Here is a 20,590-nt window from a genome sequence, read left to right as displayed (position 1 = left end):
ACCCTAAGCTACCATCAAGGTGATAAATCGATCCAAACCCTAACTTTAAACTTAACCCTATCCCTAAGCCTAACCCTAACCCTAACCCTAGCCCTAGCCCTAACCGTAACCCTAACCCTAACCTTAGCCCTAACCATAGCCCTAACCCTAATGGGAAAATGGAAATAAATACATTTTTTTAATTTTTTTATTTTTCCCTAACTAAGGAGTTGATGAAGGGGGTTTGATATCTATTTATAAGGGGTTTTCTAGTGGATTTTTATGATTGGCAGCTGTCACACACTGAAAGACGCTTTTTATTCCAAAAAATATTTTTTGCGTTACCACATTTTGAGAGCTACAATTTTTCCATATTTTGGTCCACAGAGTCATGTGAGGTCTTGTTTTTTGCGGGACGAGTTGACATTTTTTGTAACATTTTTGGGCACGTGACATTTTTGATTGCTTTTTATTCCAATTTTTGTGAGGCAGAATGAGCAAAAACCAGCTTGTGAAATTTCTCATCATGCGTACCAAAAGCGCAAACGCAGGAAAAAACGCATGTAAACGTGTACAAACGCAGCGTTTTTTAACCGCATGCGACAACGCATGCGTCTAAAAAATGCAGCGTTTGTACGCGTTTACATGCGTTATTTTCACCACTTGCGGATGCGTTTTAAACGTTGCGGATTTAAACGCAAATGTGAAACCAGCCTAAGATTACTAACCTACTTCTGCCTAAGTTATATGGTCACTTTTATACTTCTACCTGTTGGATTCATTTTGCTTTGGCTTGAAAAAACTGCATTAAAACTGCAGTGGCATTTTTCCAAAAAACTGCAGCCCCGACAAATTGAGATTGGTGTTTTGTAAGCCAATCTTAATGAAGTGCATGCAGGAATAAGATGTGATGGTATAAGATATGACACTTAACATATTCGTCTTCCTCTCCAGAAATGTTATTCGAGACAAGAATTAGAGTAACATTCACCTCTCCAGTTCTGGCCAGATTGGCAGAGCTGCTTTGAACTGGAATGAAACATGATAATTTGCAAAATGTTAGCGCAACTATCATAAACAATTTGATCTATTGATCTTTTGGCCCCTAAGTATATGTGAAGCCATCCTAATATTGTAATTCTGTTTATAGGATTTTGTTAATAACATTTTTTGCCAAAGTCGTCAAAAGATTTATCCGTTTTTAAATTTGCAAGTTGTCTTGCCCTTTAAACAAGCAATCTGAGCTGGCAACAAATCCAACCTGGCAATCCAATAACTTTCTAGTTTAGAAATATCCCATGCATTTTAAAAAGTTTGGAAACTGTGACTGGTAAGCGTGCCCCAGTGCCTTTTAATAGAATGGACCATTTTTAAAATCAGCAATTCTTATAGATGTCATTATGTTATGTTTTTTTTACAGTGGTAGCTGACAGCTGCCATTCTGTAGTTTGACTTGGTAGAAGTTATAATTAGTAGTATGGTAATTAGTATAAATCATTAATGCTAGTATTGTTAATCATTTGAGATGACTTACCAGTTGTGGACACAGGAGGGTCCTCAATTATTACTGGAGAGAAAGTGCCTTCTGTAGACCTTTCATCCTTCCTAGGAAATAAGGTGCAATGTCAATCAGGTCTGGAAAGCCTAAAAGAACCACACATGCTGCTCTAATCTATTGCAAGTAATAAGCCTTAATTGGTGAAGATAAGTGCTGCTTTCTCATGTGTAAAGGTACCTTCACACATAACGATATTGTTAACGATATCGTTGCTTTTTGTGACGTAGCAACGATATCGTTAATAAAATCGTTATGTGTGACAGCGACCAACGATCAGGCCCCTGCTGGGAGATCGTTGGTCGCTGAAGAAAGTCCAGAACTTTATTTCGTCGCTGGACTCCCTGCTGACATCGCTGGATCGGCGTGTGTGACACCGATCCAGCGATGTCTTCACTGGTAACCAGGGTAAACATCGGGTAACTAAGCGCAGGGCCGCGCTTAGTAACCCGATGTTTACCCTGGTTACCATCCTAAAAGTAAAAAAAACAAACACTACATACTTACCTACCGCTGTCTGTCCCCGGCGCTGTGCTCTGCACTCCTCCTGTACTGGCTGTGAGCGTCGGTCAGCCGGAAAGCAGAGCGGTGACGTCACCGCTCTGCTTTCCGGCCGCTGTGCTCACACAGACAGTACAGGAGGAGTGCAGAGCACAGCGCTGGAGGACAGACAGCGGTAGGTAAGTATGTAGTGTTTGTTTTTTTTTACTTTTAGGATGGTAGCCAGGGTAAGCATCGGGTTACTAAGCGCGGCCCTGCGCTTAGTTACCCGATGTTTACCCTGGTTACCGGCATCGTTGGTTGCTGGAGAGCGGTCTGTGTGACAGCTCTCCAGCGACCAAACAGCGACGCTGCAGCGATCCGGATCGTTGTCGGTATCGCTGCAGCGTCGCTTAATGTGAAGGGGCCTTAAGATGTTTATCCATCCTACTGTGAACATTAAATAGATTAATTACTCCTACTTTTGCAATTTTACCAGTGTTCAATGTATATATGCACACAAGGATAACAATAACAATACATACAGTACAGACCAAAAGTTTGGACACACTTTCTCATTTAAAGATTTTTCTGTATTTTCATGACTACGAAAATTGTAAATTCACACTGAAGGCATCAAAACTATGAATTAACACATTTGGAATTATATACTTAACAAAAAAGTGTGAAACAACTGAAAATATGTCTTATATTCTAGGTTCTTCAAAGTAGCCACCTTTTGCTTTGATTACTGCTTTGCACACTCTTGGCATTCTCTTGATGAGCTTCAAGAGGTAGTCACCGGGAATGGTTTTCACTTCACAGGTGTGCCCTGTCAGGTTTAATAAGTGGGATATCTTGCCTTATAAATGGGGTTGTGACCATCAGTTGTGTTGTGCAGAAGTCTGGTGGATACACAGCTGATAGTCCTACTGAATAGACTGTTAGAATTTGTATTATGGCAAGAAAAAAGCAGCTAAGTAAAGAAAAATGAGTGGTCATCATTACTTTAAGAAATGAAGGTCAGTCAGTCTGAAAAATTGGGAAAACTTTGAAAGTGTCCCCAAATGCAGTGGCAAAAACCATCAAGCGCTACAAAGAAACTGGCTCACATGAGGACCACCCCAGGAAAGGAAGACCAAGAGTCACCTCTGCTTCTGAGAATAAGTTTATCTGAGTCACCAGCCTCAGAAATCACAGGTTAACAACAGCTCAGATTAGAAACCAGGTCAATGACACACAGAGTTCTAGCAGCAGACTCATCTCTACAACAACTGTTAAGAGGAGACTTTGTGCAGCAGGCCTTCATGGTAAAATAGCTGCTAGGAAACCACTGCTAAGGACAGGCAACATGCAGAAGATACTTTTTGGGGCTAAAAAACACAAGGAATGGACATTAGACCAGTAGAAATCTATGCTTTGGTCTGATGAGTCCAAATTTGAGATCTTTGGTTCCAACAACCGTGTCTTTGTGCGATGCAGAAAAGGTGAACGGATGGACTCTACATGCCTGGTTCCCACCGTGAAGCATGGAGGAGGAGGTGTGGGGGTGCTTTGCTGGTGGCACTGTTGGAGATTTATTCAAAATTGAAGGCATTCTGAACAAGCATGGCTACCACAGCATCTTGCAGCGGCATGCTATTCCATCCGGTTTGCATTTAGTTGGACCATCATTTATTTTTCAACAGGACAATGACCCCAAACACACCTCCAGGATGTGTGAGGGCTATTTGACCAAGAAGGAGAGTGATGGGGTGCTACGCCAGATGACCTGGCCTCCACAGTCACCAGACCTGAACCCAATCGAGATGATTTGGGGTGACGTGGACCGCAGAGCGAAGGCAAAAGGGCCAACAAGTGCTAAGCATCTCTGGGAACTCTTTCAAGATTGTTGGAAGACCATTCCCGGTGACTACCTCTTGAAGCTCATCAAGAGAATGCCAAGAGTGTGCAAAAAGCAGTCATCAAAGCAAAAGGTGGCTACTTTGAAGAACCTAGAATATAAGACATATTTTCAGTTGTTTCACACTTTTTTGTTAAGTATATAATTCCACATGTGTTAATTCATAGTTTTGATGCCTTCAGTGTGAATGTACAATTTTCATAGTCATGAAAATACAGAAAAATCTTTAAATGAGAAGGTGTGTCCAAACTTTTGGTCTGTACTGTATTTAAGAAAATTGTCTTTGAGGAAATTGAAGAATTTGAGGAATTTGTCTTTTTAATGGGTTTGCATCTTCTGCAACATTGCCTTAGCATAGACAGTTTAATTTAGCTAATGCATATGATCAAAATATTCATATTCATTGAAAATGTCTTAGCAAGACAAACTGAGAATACAGAAAAGAGTACTTCAGTCGTACTTTGACTTGAAATGTTTGCACACTCTAAATTGTTTTATATAGGATTGGCTCGTTCAAGACATATCCTTGGATCATTTGGTCACAATCATCAATTTTTCAGCAAAAAAAGTGTATTAGTGTTATTAATGAATCCTTTAGTTATAAAAAAAATTCAATTTCATGGGTTGTCTTAACCCCTTTCTGACATATGACGTACAGTTAGGGCCAGAAATATTTGGACAGTGACACAAGTTTTGTTATTTTAGCTGTTTACAAAAACATGTTCAGAAATACAATTATATATATAATATGGGCTGAAAGTGCACACTCCCAGCTGCAATATGATAGTTTCCACATCCAAATCGGAGAAAGGGTTTAGGAATCATAGCTCTGTAATGCATAGCGTCCTCTTTTTCAAGGGACCAAAAGTAATTGGACAATGGACTCTAAGGGCTGCAATTAACTCTGAAGGCGTCTCCCTCGTTAACCTGTAATCAATGAAGTAGTTAAAAGGTCAGGGGTGGATTCCAGGTGTGTGGTTTTGCATTTGGAAGCTGTTGCTGTGAGCAGACAACATGCGGTCAAAGGAACTCTCAATTGAGGTGAAGCAGAACATCCTGAGGCTGAAAAAAAAGAAAAAATCCATCAGAGAGATAGCAGACATGCTTGGAGTAGCAAAATCAACAGTTGGGTACATTCTGAGAAAAAAGGAATTGACTGGTGAGCTTGGGAACTCAAAAAGGCCTGGGCGTCCACGGATGACAACAGTGGTGGATGATCGCCGCATACTTAATTTGGTGAAGAAGAACCCGTTCACAACATCAACTGAAGTCCAGAACACTCTCAGTGAAGTAGGTATATCTGTCTCTAAGTCAACAGTAAAGAGAAGACTCCATGACAGTAAATACAAAGGGTTCACATCTAGATGCAAACCATTCATCAATACCAAAAATAGACAGGCCAGAGTTAAATTTGCAGAAAAACACCTCAAGAAGCCAGCTCAGTTCTGGAAAAGTATTCTATGGACAGATGAGACAAAGATCAACCTGTACCAGAATGATGGGAAGAAAAAAGTTTGGAGAAGAAAGGGAACGGCACATGATCCAAGGCACACCACATCCTCTGTAAAACATGGTGGAGGCAACGTGATGGCATGGGCATGCATGGCTTTCAATGGCACTGGGTCACTTGTGTTTATTGATGACATAAGAGCAGACAAGAGTAGCCGGATGAATTCTGAATTGTACCGGGATATACTTTCAGCCCAGATTCAGCCAAATGCTGCAAAGTTGATTGGACGGCGCTTCATAGTACAGATGGACAATGACCCCAAGCATACAGCCAAAGCTACCCAGGAGTTCATGAGTGCCAAAAAGTGGCACATTCTGCAATGGCCAAGTCAATCTCCAGATCTAAACCCAATTGAGCATGCATTTCACTTGCTGAAATCCAGACTTAAGACGGAAAGACCCACAAACAGGCAAGACCTGAAGGCTGCGGCTGTAAAGGCCTGGCAAAGCATTAAGAAGGAGGAAACCCAGCGTTTGGTGATGTCCATGGGTTCCAGACTTAAGGCAGTGATTGCCTCCAAAGGATTTGCAACAAAATATTTAAAATAAAAATATTTTGTTTGGGTTATGTTTATTTGTCCAATTACTTTTGACCTCCTAAAATGTGGAGTGTTTGTAAAGAAATGTGTACAATTCCTACATTTTCTATCAGATATTTTTGTTCAACCCTTCAAATTAAACGTTACAATCTGCACTTGAATTCTGTTGTAGAGGTTTCATTTCAAATCCAATGTGGTGGCATGCAGAGCCCAACTCGCGAAAATTGTGTCACTGTCCAAATATTTCTGGCCCTAACTGTACTTTCCCGTCGAGGTGGGGTGGGCCCGTATGACCACCGATGGGATAGCACTTCATATGCGATCGGCCGTGCTCACGGGGGGAGCGTGGTCGATTGCGGCCGGGTGTCAGCTGACTATCGCAGCTGACTTCCGGCACTATGTGCCAGGAGAGGTCACGGACCGCCCCCGACACACTAATCCCCAGAACACCGCGATCAAACATAATCACATTGTGTTCCGGCGGTATAGGGAATCATCGTGCAGGGAGGGGGCTCCCTGCGTGCTTCCCTTGGACCCTCGGAGCAACATGATGTGCTCAAGTTGCTCCGAGGGTCTCCTACCTCCTTCTCCCTGCAGGCCCCGGTTCCAAAATGGCCACGGGGCTACTTCTGGGTCCTGCAGGGTGATGGCTTACAAGCGCCAGCTCAGAGCAAGCGCTGGTAAACCTGCAGCCCTGCATGTCAGATCGCTGATCTGACACAGTGCTCTGCAAAGTGTCAGATCAGCGATCTGACCTTATAACATGATTATCCCCCCGGGCAATGTTATAAAATAAAATAAAAATATTCAGATGTGTAAAAAAAAAAACCTAAATAAAGAAAAAAAAAATATTGTTCCCATAAAAACATTTCTTTATCTAAATTAAAAAACAAAACAATAAAATTACACATATTTAATATTGCCGTGTCCATAACGACCCCACCTATAAAACTGTCCCACTAGTTAACCCCTTCAGTGAGCACCGTAAAAAAAACAAGGCAAAAAACAACGCTTTATTATACCGCCAAACAAACAGTGGAATAACACGCGATTAAAAATACGGATATAAATAACCATGGTACTGCTGAAAACGTCATCTTGTCCAACAAAAAATGAGCTGCCATACAACATCATTAGCAAAAAATAAAAAAGTTATAGTCCTCAGAATAAAGCGATGCAAAAATAATTATTTTTTATATAAAATAGTTTTTATCGTATAAAAGCGCCAAAACATAAAAAAATATAAATGAGATATCGCTGTAATCGTACTCACCCGAAGAATAAAACTGCTTTATCAATTTTACGAAACGCGGAACGGTATAAACGCCCCCCCCCCAAAAAAAAAAAAGAAATTCTTGAATAGCTGGTTTTTGGTCATTCTGCCTTACAAAAATTGGAATAAAAAGCGAAATATCAAAAAGTATCACATGCCCCAAAATGGTACCAATAAAAACGTCAACTCATCCCGCAAAAAAAAAGACATCACATGACTCTGTGAACCAAAGTATGGAAAAATTATAGCTCTCAAAATGTGGAGACGCAAAAACTATTTTTCCAATAAAAAGCGTCTTTTAGTTCGTGATGGCTGCCGTTCATAAAAATCTGCAAAAAACCCGCTATAAGAGTAAATCAAACCCCCCTTCATCACCCCCTTAGTTAGGGAAAAATAATAAAATTTAAAAATTGTATATATTTCCATTTTCACATTAGAGTTAGGGTTAGGGTTGGGGCTATGGTTAGGGTTGGGGCTAGGATTAGGGCTAGTGTTGGGGCTAGGGTTGAGGCTAGGGTTAGGGTTGGAGCTAAGGTTAGAGCTAGGGTTGGGGCTGGGGCTAGGGTTAGGGCTAGGGTTGGGGCTAGGGTTGGGGCTTGGGTTGGGGCTAGGGTTAGGGTTGGAGGTAAGGTTAGAGCTACGGTTGGGGCTAGGGCTAGGGTTAGGGCTAGGGTTGGGGCTAGGGTTGGGGCTGGGGCTAGCGTTAGGACTAGGGTTAGGGCTAGGGCTAGGGTTGGGGCTAGTGTTAAGGTTTGGGCTAGGGTTAGGGCTAGGGTTGGGGTTGGGGTTACGGTAAGGGCTAGGGTTAGGGTTGGGGTTAGGGCTACAGTTAGGGTTGGGGCTAAAGTTAAGGTTAGGGTTGGGGCTAAATGTAGAGTTAGGGTTGGGGCTACAGTTAGGGTTAGGGTTGGGGCTAAAGTTAGGTTTAGGGTTTGGATTATATTTATGGTTGGAATTAGGGTTAGGGGTGTAGTTAGGGTTATGGTTGGGATGAGTGTTAGGGGTGTGTTGGATTTTGGGGTGTTGTTAGGGTTGGGATTAGGGTTAGGGGTGTGTTGGAGTTAGGGGTGTGTTTGGGTTTAGGGTTAGGGGCATTTTCGGGTTAGGGGTGTGGTTAGGGTTATGGTTAGAGTTGGGATTAGGGTTAGGGGTGTGTTTGCGTTAGGGTTTCAGTTAGAATTGGGGGTTTCCACTGTTTAGGCACATCAAGTGCTCTCCAAACACGACATGGCGTCTGATCTCAATTCCAGCCAATTCTGCATTGAAAAAGTAAAACAGTGCTCCTTCCCTTCCAAGCTCTCTCGTGCGACCAAACAGGGGTTTACCCCAACATATGGGGTATCAGCATACTCACTACAAATTAGACAACAACTTTTGGGGTCCAATTTCTCTTGTTAACCTTGGGAAAATAAAAATTTGGGGGGCTAAAAAACCCTTTTTGTGGGAAAAAATGATTTTTTATTTTCACGGCTCTGCATTATAAACTGTAGTGAAACACTTGGGGGTTCAAAGTTCTCACAACATATCTAGATAGGTATATCAGTAGCTCTGCAAATGCAATGTGATGCTTGCAGACCAATCCATCTAAGTCTGCATTCCAAACGGTGCTCCTTCCTTTCCGAGCTCTGCTATGCACCCAAACGGTGGTTCCCCCCACATATGGGGTACCAGCATACTCATAACAAATTGGACAACAACTTTTGGGGTCCAAGTTCTGTTCCCACTGGGAAAATACAAAACTGGGGGCTAAAAAATAATTTTTGTGAAAAAATAAAAGAATTTTTATTTTCACGGCTCTGCGATATAAACTGCAGTGAAACACTTGGGGGTTCAAAGCTCTCACAACACATCTAGATAAGTTCCTTGGTGGGTCTATTTTCCAATATGGGGTCACTTTTGGGGGTTTCTACTGTTTAGGTACGTTAGGGGCTCTGAAAACGCAATGTGATGCCTGCAGACCATTCCATCTAAGTCTGCATTCCAAACGGCGCTCCTTCCTTTCCAAGCTCTGCCATGCGCCCAAACGGTGGTTCCCCCCACATATGGGGTATCAGCGTACTCAGGACAAATTGGACAACAACGTTTCGGGTCCAATTTCTCCTGTTACCCTTGGGAAAATACAAAGCTGGGCTAAAATATAATTTTTGTGAAAAAAAAATAATTATTATTTTCATGGCTCTGCGTCATAAACTGTAGTGAAACACTTGGGGGTTCAAAGCTCTCACAACACATCTAAATAAGTTCCTTAGGGGGTCTACTTTCCAAAATGGTGTCACTTGTGGGGGGTTTTAGTGTCTAGGCACATCAGGGGCTCTCCAAACCCGACTTGGTGTCCCATCCCAATTCCAGTCAATTTTGCATTGAAAAGTCAAACAGCGCTCCTTCCCTTCTGAGCTCTGCCATGCGCCCAAACATTGGTTTACCCCCACATTTCAGGTATCAGCGTACTCAGGATAAACTGCACAACAACTTTTGGGGTCCAATTTTTTTTCTTACCCTTTTATATTGTAGAGACGTAAAAATAAAAAATCATATTTTTTTCACAAAAATTATCTTTTTGCCCCCAAATTTTTTTCCCCAAGGGTAACATGAGCAATTGGACCCTAAACATTGTTGTGCAATTTGTCCTGAGTAAGCTGATTCCCCATATGTGGGGGTAAACCATAGTTTGGGTGCATGGAATAGCTTAGAAGGGAAAGAGCGCCATTTGACTTTTCAATGCAAAATTGGCTGGAATTGAGATCGGACGCCATGTCGCGTTTGGAGAGCTCCTGATGTGCCTAAACAGTGGAAACCCCCCCACAAGTGACACAATTTTGGAAACTAGACCTCCGAAAGAACTTATCTAGATGTGTGGTGAGCACTTATAACCCCTAAGTGCTTCCCAGAAGTGTATATAATGTGGAGCTGGAAAAATAAAAAATCATATTTTTTTCACTAAAATGATCTTTTCACCCCCAATTTTTAATTTTCCCAAGGGTAACAGGAGAAATTGGACCCCAAAAATTGTTCAATTTGTTCTGAGTATGATGATACCCCATATGTGAGAGTAAACCACTGTTTGGGTACAATGCAGAGCTTGGAAGGGAAGGAGCACCATTTTATTTTTTCAACACAGAATTGGCTGGAATTGAGATCAGATGCCATGTCTTATTTGGAGAGCCCCTGATGTGCCTATACAGAGGAAACCCCCAACAAGTGACCCCATTTTGGAAACTAGACCACCAAAGGAACTTATATAGATGTGTGCTTAGCACATTGAACCCCTAATTGTTTCGCAAAAGTGTAGAATGTAGAACCGTGAAAATAAAGAAAATCCATTTTGTTACACAAAAATGATCTTTTAGTCCACAATTTTTTATTTTCTCAAGAGAATCCAAAGAAATTGGACCTCAAAAGTTGTGCAATTTGTCCTGAGCATGCTGATACCACATATGTGGGGGTGAACCACTGTTTGGGCGCATGGCAGGGCTCGGAAAGGAAGGAGCGCTGTTTTGGAATGCAGACTTTGATGGGATGGTCTGCGGGCATCACGTTGCATTTGCAGAGCCCCTGATGTACCTAAACAGTAGAAACCCCTCCCACAAGTGACCCCATATTGGAAACTAGACCCCCCAAGGATCTTATCTAAATGTGTTGTGAGAACTTTAAACCCCAAAGTGTTTCACTAAAGTTTATAATGCAGAGCCTTGAAAATAAAAAATCTTTCTTTTTCCTCAAAAATTATTTTTAGCCCCAATTTTGTATTTTCACAAGGTTATCAGGAGAAATTGGACCCCAAAAGTTGTTGTCCAATTTATCCTGAGTAGGCTGATACCCCATATGTGGGAGAAAACTACTGTTTGGTCCCATGTCCATGCTCGGAATGGGAAGTAGTGACGTTTTGGAATGCAGACTTTGATTGAATGGTCTGCAGGCATCATGTTGCGTTTGCAGAGCCACTGATGTGCCTATACAGTAGAAACCCCCCACAAGTGACATTATTTTGGAATCTAGGCTTCCATGGAACTTATCTAGATGTTTAGTGAGAACTTTAAACCCTCAAGTGTTTCACTAAAGTTTATAACACAGAGACGTGAAAATAAAAAAATCATTTAAACTGTGTTAAGGACTGGCGGAACGCACCAAGTACAAGATGAAATGGAACTAGGTGCGTTCGCAGTCCGAGGTCCACCGTGCAGGAAAAACCCTGCTGCTAGTAAGACAGACTATATGGCGGTACTACAAGTATACACGCACGGGTTAACTACACCCTGCGTGAAGGAAGCGATCCTGTTGCGTCACAGGACCACGGTACCGCACATAGAGCGCGAGCAAGGAGTCAGCGAACTCAAGCCCAACTAGGATTTAAGTCCGATTAGACACTTGCTGGCACAACACCGCAACTGGGTGTGTAAGGAAACTAAATAATAATATTAAGGCGCAAGAGTGCGTGCGGTGCCGCACAGACGAACGCCACTAACCACCCAGGCTTGGGTCAGGAAAGCGCAGAGCAAGCGCACGGCGCCGTACAGGCGGACACAGCAACTGGTAGCTGTAATGTGTGTTACATGCTGTTGGATAAGTCGGGCGCTAGATAGCAAACATACACCTTCCGCGAACAGACATTCAATAGGGAGGGTATTTAAAGAGCGACTTTCACTCACAACACACACACATATTTACAAGACAATACTAGCGCATGGCCGTGCGGTCATGCGCAGTTTATATAGCTGCAGCACAGGAAACAGCTACAGAAGTTTTGCCCTTTCAGGACCTGCCAAAAGGACCAATGGGATGTGCTGCAGTACCTGAGCATGTGACCCTCGATCTCCAACAGGAGATCTTGCCCTGGGCATGCTCAGTGTGTGCAAATAAGGACTTAGATCCCGAAACGTCCACTCGCCGCTGCCCAGCACTGGCTTCAATGGCAGAAGCAGGAAAAGCAGCAGTAACTCTTCGCACAGAGTCAGACTGAGCGAGATGCTGGGATCGACGTCCCTGCTGAGCAGACTCCACTGCGGCTGGAGGAGAATGGGAGACCGCAGCGGAGACGGATCGAGATTCCCCCTGTGCAGCAGAGGAAACTCGACTCCTAACATTACCCCCCCTCCTAGGGCCTCGCTACGTTCGAAGGCAGCAATGAGCTGCGGGGCCCGAATGTGCTCAACAGGCTCCCAGGACCTGTCCTCGGGGCCATAACCCTTCCAGTCTACCAAATAAAATTTTTTGCCACGTACCACCTTGCACCCCAAAATAGCGTTCACCTCATAATCATCCGTAGACGAACCCGATGTCCCAGCAGATGACTCGGAGAACCGGGACATATACACGGGTTTCAAGAGGGACACATGAAAGGTGTCGGTGATACCCAGGCGTGGCGGAAGGGCCAAACGATAGACCACAGGATTAATCTGTTCGAGGACCTTGAAGGGACCCAAGTAGCGAGGTGCAAACTTAGTGGACTCTACACACAGCCTGATGTTACGGGCGGAGAGCCACACTAAATCGCCAGGAGCAAAGGTCGGGGCAGGGCGCCGATGTGCATCGGCGGAGGACCTCATTCTCTCCTTCGAGGCCCAAATGGCATCCTGAGTGCGGTCCCAAATGTCCCGTGCCTCCACTGCCCAGTCTGCCACCCTGGAGTCAGCAGAGGACACGGGCATAGGCACAGGAACCCGCGGATGCTGGCCATAATTAAGGAGGAAAGGAGTCTGACCGGTGGAGTCAGCTACAGCGTTATTAAGGGCGAACTCTGCCCATGGTAATAAAGATGCCCAGTCATCCTGCCTGGCAGAAACAAAATGTCGCAGATATGTGACCAGAGTCTGATTGGCCCTCTCCACCAACCCATTCGTCTCGGGATGATATGCGGAAGAGAGATTTAACTCAATGCTGAGAAGACGACAAAGCTCTCTCCAAAACCGAGACGCAAACTGGGGACCCCGGTCACTGACAATTTTGTCTGGCATGCCGTGTAGGTGGAAGACATGTCTTATGAACAACGCTGCCAAGGCCCGTGCAGAAGGTAAATGTGGGAGCGGCACCAAATGCACCATTTTCGAGAATTGATCGGTAACAACCCAAATGACGGTACAGCCGCGAGACTTGGGCAAACCCACCACAAAGTCCATCCCGACCATCTCCCAGGGCCTGTCTGCGACCGGCAAGGGATAGAGTAACCCAGACGGCCGTTGTCGAGGAGACTTATTTTTGGCGCATGAGACACATGCCAGAACGTAATCTCTGACATCTCGAAGCATATGCGGCCACCAGTACGTCCTCGCCAGCAGCTCAGATGTCCTTTTTTTCCCAAAGTGTCCACCCACCCTGGAGGAAGGAGCCCAAGAGAGAACCTCCGGTCGCAAATTTATGGGCACAAAAGTCTTGCCCGGAGGCACAGACTCAAGCGACACCGGAGCCATGGTTCTCAAGCTCTCAGAAGGAACAATAAGCCGAGGCTCTCCTTCCTCCTCCTCAGATGACACAACAGAGCGAGAAAGAGCATCAGCTCGAATGTTCTTCTCCCCAGCGAGATAATGGAGGGTGAAGTGGAATCGGGAGAAGAATAAGGACCATTTGGCCTGGCGAGAATTTAGCCGCTGGGCTGTTTGCAAATATAGCAAATTTTTGTGGTCTGTAAAAACTTGAAAGGGAAAACGAGCACCCTCCAAGAGATGTCTCCACTCTGAGAAAGCCAATTTCATCGCTAGCAACTCCCTGTCCCCAATGGAATAATTCCTCTCCGCTGGTGTGAAGGTCTTGGAGAAGAAGAAGCACGGATGCTTCCGACCTTGAGCATCCTCTTGGAAGAGGACTGCTCCAGCACCAACGGAAGAGGCATCCACCTCCATTATAAACGGCTTATCTACATCGGGACGATGTAGGATGGGAGCGCTAGCAAAATGAGACTTAGTAGAAGAAAAGGCCCTGGATGTTAGGGGTCGAGTTCCCGCTTCTGCACAGGGGGAATCTCGGGCCACCTCCGCTGCGGTCTCCCATTCTTGTCCAGCCGCAGTGGAGTCTGCTCAGCAAGGACGTCGGTCCCAGCGTCTTGCTCATTCTCACTCTGTTCTGAGAGTTACTGCTGCTTCTCCAGTCTCTGCCATTAAAGTCTGTGCTGGTCAGCAGCGAGCGGACTTCTCTGGGACTAAGTCCTTGTCTGCACGTACTGAGCATGCCCAGCGTAAGGTCTCCCGTTGGAGATCGAGGGTCATGTGCTCAGGCTCTGCAGCACATTCCATTGGTCCTCTTGGCAGGTCCTAGAAGGGCAAAAGTGCTGTGGCCACTTCCTGTGCTGCTGCTATATAAACTGCGCATGACCGCACGGCCATGCGCTAGTATTGTCAAACAATTGCTAATGTGTGTATGTTGTGAGTGCAAGTCGTCCTTGGATACCCCTACCCTATAGTATGACTGTTCGCGGAAGGTGTATGGCTGCTACCTAGCGCCCGACTTATCCTACAGCACTAGTCACACATTATAGCGTCCAGTTGCTGTGACCGCCAGTACGGCGCCGTGCACTTCCTCTGTGCTTTCCTTACCCAAGCCTGGGTGGTTAGTGGCGTTCGTCAGTGCGGCACTGCATGCTCTTCTGTTTCATTTCACACCCAGTTGCGGTGTTGCGCCAGCAAGGGTCTAATCGGACTTCAATCCCAGTTTGGGTTAAGTTCGCTGACTACTTGCTCGCGCTTTAAGTGCGGTACCGCGGTCCTGTGCCTTAACAGGATTGCTTCTTTCACGCTGGGTGAGGTTAACCCACGCGTGTATACTCTAGTGTACCGCCATATAGTCTGCTAATTGCTAACAGCAGGTTTTCACCTGCACGGTGGACCCCGGACTGCGAACGCATCTATACCATCTGTCTTGGTGCGTTCCGCCAGTCCTAACAGAATACTAGCGCCAGGGTCTGGCTAGTAAATGGCGGACGACCAGCGTTTACAGCGGTACATCCAGCAGCTGGAGGGAAGGTTGGCGGCTCTTGAGCATTCATCCTCAGCTGTGGATGTTACTGCTGTCGCTGTTCAGGCTGCAAGTGTGGCTGCAGCTACCTTGTCCACTGCCGCCCCTGTACCGACGCTATCTCGCCTCCCGCTACCAGAGAAATTTTCTGGTGACAGTAAGTCCTGTAGGGGTTTTGTGAGTCAGTGCTCAATACATCTCGAGCTTCTGGCCTCTCGTTTCCCTACAGAGCGGGCTAAGGTGGGCTTTATAATTTCCTTATTGTCGGACAGGGCGTTGCAGTGGGCTACGCCGCTGTGGGAGCGTGGCGATCATGTGGTGCAGAGTGCGCCGTTATTCCTGAGCACTCTGAAACAGGTCTTTCTAGGACCTCGTGTCACCCATGACATGACGCTCCAACTGTTGGCACTGACTCAGGGCTCGTCCTTGGTCAGCCTTTTTGCCGTCCATTTCCGCACTCTGGCATCTGAGCTGGAGTGGTCGGATAAAGCCCTTATCCTTATATTTTGGAGGGGGCTGGCTGACCACGTTAAGGATGCTCTGGCCACTAGGGAGATTCCCGCCACACTGGAGGAGTTAATAGCAGTATCTACTCGCATTGACCTCCGTTTTCACGAGCGGAGGTTAGAACGAGCCCAGTGTAGGCAGAGGTTTCGGCTGGCTCCCACCTTCGCCAAACCTTTGGAATCTCCAGTCCAGGCTCCTGAGTTCCAGGAACCTAAGGTGGTGTCACGAGCGGGATCTAAGTCCCAGACCGCTCGAGCACTCCAGGGTTGCCATGTTTGCCAACAGTCAGGACATCTTGCCACCAGATGTCATCAGCGGTCGAGGAAATGTCAGCGTCAAGTGGTAGTAGGTGGAGGTGCACTAGACACTGCGACGTTTGCCTCCAAATTGTCCTTTAAGGGGACAATTACCTTTGGCTCATCCTCCCACTCGGTAGACCTCTGCGTGGATTCTGGGGCGGAGGGCAATTTTATGTCTTCTGCCTTCGCCCAACGTCACGCAATACCCCTGGTTATGCTATCTCAACCAGTAACGGTACGAGTGGTGAATGGGTCGACACTGCCCATACAGATTACACATCAAACTATCCCTTTTACTCTGTCCATGTCACCATCTCATCAGGAGATTATATCTCTACTCGTCATTCCTGAGGGAATTGATGAGGTTCTCTTGGGGATACCTTGGTTACGGTACCACTCTCCTCACATCGAGTGGTCCTCAGGCAGAATTCTGAGATGGGGTGAATCTTGTGGGAACAGGTGTCATCGAGAGTGCGTTCAGGTTGCTACTACTGAGGTACCCGCAGATCTATCCTCTCTCCCCAAGCAATATTGGTCTTACGCAGACGTGTTCTCCAAGAAGGCGGCGGAGACCATTCCGCCCCATCGCCCCTATGACTGTCCTATCGATCTCTTGCCTGGTGCGGAGCCTCCCCGGGGTCGAGTTTATCCATTATCTCTCCCGGAGACGGAGGCCATGTCTCAGTACATTCAAGAGAATCTGGCAAGAGGGTTTATCAGGAAGTCAGTGTCACCTGCTGAGGCAGGGTTCTTCTTCGTGCAGAAGAAGAATGGGGAACTACGTCCATGCATAGACTACAGGGGTCTTAACGCTATCACCGTTAAGAACAAGTATCCTTTGCCCTTGATATCCGAGCTCTTCGATAGGCTTCGGGGAGCTAGAGTGTTTACTAAATTAGATCTGCGGGGTGCTTACAACCTGATTCGCATCCGTGAGGGGGACGAATGGAAAACGGCGTTTAACACCAGAGATGGGCACTATGAGTATCTGGTGATGCCCTTCGGGGTCTGTAATGACCCAGCCGTTTTTCAAGACTTTGTCAACGACATCTTCCGGGATATGCTTTCCACCTCAGTTGTAGTCTATCTGGATGATATTCTCATCTTTTCTCCAGATATTGACTCCCATCGGAGAGATGTTGGCAGAGTCTTCGACCTCCTACGGGCAAACTCTCTTTACGCTAAGTTGGAGAAGTGTATGTTTGAGCAGGAGCCTTTGCCGTTCCTGGGCTATATCATCTCCGCCCAGGGATTGGCTATGGATCCTGCCAAACTACAGGCTGTGATGGACTGGCAAGAGCCCCATTCTCTTAAAGCGGTGCAGCGCTTTATGGGGTTCATTAACTATTACCGCCAGTTCATTCCCCACTTCTCAACTCTGGTAGCTCCCTTGGTAGCCCTCACCAAGAAGGGAGCGAATCCTAAATTGTGGTCGGAAGAGGTCTCCAAGGCCTTCACTTCTATTAAGTCCCACTTTGCTAGCGCTCCCATCTTACATCGTCCCGATGTGGATAAGCCATTCCTAATGGAGGTGGATGCCTCGTCCGTTGGTGCTGGAGCAGTCCTCTACCAGAAGGATGCTCAAGGTCGGAAGCATCCATGCTTCTTCTTCTCTAAGACTTTCTCGCCAGTGGAGAGAAACTACTCCATCGGGGATAGGGAGCTGCTAGCAATGAAGTTGGCCTTTTCAGAGTGGAGACATCTTCTGGAAGGTGCGCGGTTTCCCTTCCAGGTTTACACTGACCACAAAAATTTGGTCTACTTACAGACAGCCCAGCGGCTAAATTCTCACCAAGCCAGATGGTCCTTGTTCTTTTCCCGGTTCCACTTTTCTCTTCATTTTCTCGCCGGGGAGAAGAATATTCGTGCTGATGCTCTCTCTCGCTCCCTTATGTCAACTGAAGAGGAGGAAGAGGAGCCTCGGCTTATTGTTCCCTCTGAGAGCCTGAGAACCGTAGCACCGGTTTCGCTTGAGTCTGTGCCTCCGGGCAAGACTTTTGTGCCCATTAATTTGCGACCGGAGGTTCTCTCTTGGGCTCATTCGTCCAGAGTGGGTGGACACTTTGGGACAAAGAGGACATCTGCGCTACTGGCGAGGACGTACTGGTGGCCGCATATGGTCCGGGATGTCAGGGATTATATTCTGGCGTGTGTCTCCTGCGCCAAAAATAAATCTCCGCGTCAAAGGCCAGCTGGGTTGCTCTATCCCTTGCCGGTGGCAGATAGGCCCTGGGAGATGGTCGGGATGGACTTTGTCGTGGGTTTGCCCAAGTCTCGCGGCTGTACCATCATTTGGGTCATCACCGATCATTTCTCAAAAATGGTGCATTTGGTGCTGCTACCACGGTTACCTTCTGCACGGGCCTTGGCTGCGTTGTTCATTAAGCACATCTTCCGCCTACATGGTATGCCTGACAAAATTGTCAGTGACCGGGGTCCCCAGTTTGCGTCTCGGTTCTGGAGAGAGCTGTGTCGTCTTCTCAGTATTGTGTTGAATCTCTCTTCCGCTTATCATCCTGAGACGAATGGGTTGGTAGAGAGGGCCAACCAGACCTTGGTCACATACCTGCGACATTTTGTTTCAGCCAGGCAGGATGACTGGGCATCCTTGTTATCATGGGCAGAGTTTCCGCTGAACAACGCCGTAGCCGACTCCACTGGACAAACCCCATTCCTCCCCAACTATGGTCAGCATCCACGGGTACCTGTGCCTATGCCCGTGTCTTCCGCAGACTCCAGGGTGGCAGACTGGGCTGTGGAGGCACGGGATATTTGGGACCGCACTCAGGATGCCATTCGGGCCTCTAAGGAGAGAATGAGGTCCTCCGCCGATGCTCATCGGCGCCCCGCCCCGTCCTTTGCTCCTGGCGACTTGGTGTGGCTCTCCGCCCGTAACATCAGGCTGCGAGTTGAGTCCACTAAATTTGCTCCTCGCTACTTGGGTCCCTTCAAGGTCCTCGAACAGGTTAATCCTGTGGTCTACCGTCTGGCCCTTCCTCCACGCCTTGGTATCACCGACACCTTTCATGTGTCCCTCCTTAAGCCCGTATACATGTCTCGGTTTTCTGAGTCATCTGCCGGGACATCGGGTTCGTCTACGGACGATTTCGAGGTGAACGCTATCTTGGGGTGCAAGGTGGTACGTGGCAAAAAATTTTTTTGGGTGGACTGGAAGGGTTACGGCCCTGAGGATAGGTCCTGGGAGCCTGCTGAGCACATTCGGGCTCCGCAGCTCATTGCTGCCTTCGAACGTAGCGAGGCCCAAGCAGGGGGTGGGTAATGTTAGGGGTCGAGTTCCCGCTTCTGCACAGGGGGAATCTCGGGCCACCTCCGCTGCGGTCTCCCATTCTTGTCCAGCCGCAGTGGAGTCTGCTCAGCAAGGATGTCGGTCCCAGCGTCTTGCTCATTCTCACTCTGTTCTGAGAGTTACTGCTGCTTCTCCAGTCTCTGCTATTAAAGTCTGTGCTGGTCAGCAGCGAGCGAACTTCTCTGGGACTAAGTCCTTGTCTGCACGTACTGAGCATGCCCAGCGTAAGGTCTCCCGTTGGAGATCGAGGGTCATGTGCTCAGGCTCTGCAGCACATTCCATTGGTCCTCTTGGCAGGTCCTAGAAGGGCAAAAGTGCTGTGGCCACTTCCTGTGCTGCTGCTATATAAACTGTGCATGACCGCACGGCCATGCGCTAGTATTGTCAAACAATTGCTAATGTGTGTATGTTGTGAGTGCAAGTCGTCCTTGGATACCCCTACCCTATAGTATGACTGTTCGCGGAAGGTGTATGGCTGCTACCTAGCGCCCGACTTATCCTACAGCACTAGTCACACATTATAGCGTTCAGTTGCTGTGACCGCCAGTACGGCGCCGTGCACTTCCTCTGTGCTTTCCTTACCCAAGCCTGGGTGGTTAGTGGCGTTCGTCAGTGCAGCACTGCATGCTCTTCTGTTTCATTTCACACCCAGTTGCGGTGTTGCGCCAGCAAGGGTCTAATCGGACTTCAATCCCAGTTGGGGTTGAGTTCGCTGACTACTTGCTCGCGCTTTAGGTGCGGTACCGCGGTCCTGTGCCTTAACAGGATTGCTTCTTTCACGCTGGGTGAGATTAACCCACGCGTGTATACTCTAGTGTACCGCCATATAGTCTGCTAATTGCTAGCAGCAGGTTTTCACCTGCATGGTGGACCCCGGACTGCGAACGCATCTATACCATCTGTCTTGGTGCGTTCCGCCAGTCCTAACACTGGAGACCTCTTCAGACCACACTTTGGGATTTGCTCCCTTCTTGGTGAGGTCTACCAAGGGAGCAACCAGAGTTGAGAAGTGGGGAATGAACTGGCGGTAATAGTTTATGAACCCCATAAAGCGCTGCACCTTTTTAAGAGAATGGGGCTCTTGCCAGTCCATCACAGCCTGCAGTTTGGCAGGATCCATAGCCAATCCCTGGGCGGAGATGATATAGCCCAGGAAAGGTAAGGACTCCTGCTCAAACACACACTTCTCCAACTTCGCATAAAGAGAGTTTGCCCGTAGGAGGTCGAAGACTTTGCCAACATCTCTCCGGTGGGAGTCAATATCTGGAGAAAAGATGAGAATATCATCCAGATAGACT

General features: G+C 46.8%; 1 protein-coding gene across 1 annotated transcript in view; it reads right to left on the bottom strand.

The window, feature by feature from the left end:
• The window catches only part of IMPG1 (interphotoreceptor matrix proteoglycan 1), a 325,385-nt gene that overhangs the window by 164,606 nt on the left and 140,189 nt on the right, over positions 1-20,590 (bottom strand). The window contains exon 5 of the mRNA XM_069726677.1: positions 1,514-1,584. Coding sequence (XP_069582778.1) covers positions 1,514-1,584 — 71 coding nt within the window. The remainder of the gene's footprint in view (positions 1-1,513; positions 1,585-20,590) is intronic.

This window comes from Ranitomeya imitator, chromosome 5 (assembly GCF_032444005.1).
Source record: "Ranitomeya imitator isolate aRanImi1 chromosome 5, aRanImi1.pri, whole genome shotgun sequence".
Taxonomy (NCBI): Eukaryota; Metazoa; Chordata; class Amphibia; order Anura; family Dendrobatidae; genus Ranitomeya; species Ranitomeya imitator.
Note: the sequence above shows the minus strand (reverse complement) of the source record. Positions and strands in the feature narration are given on the sequence as shown.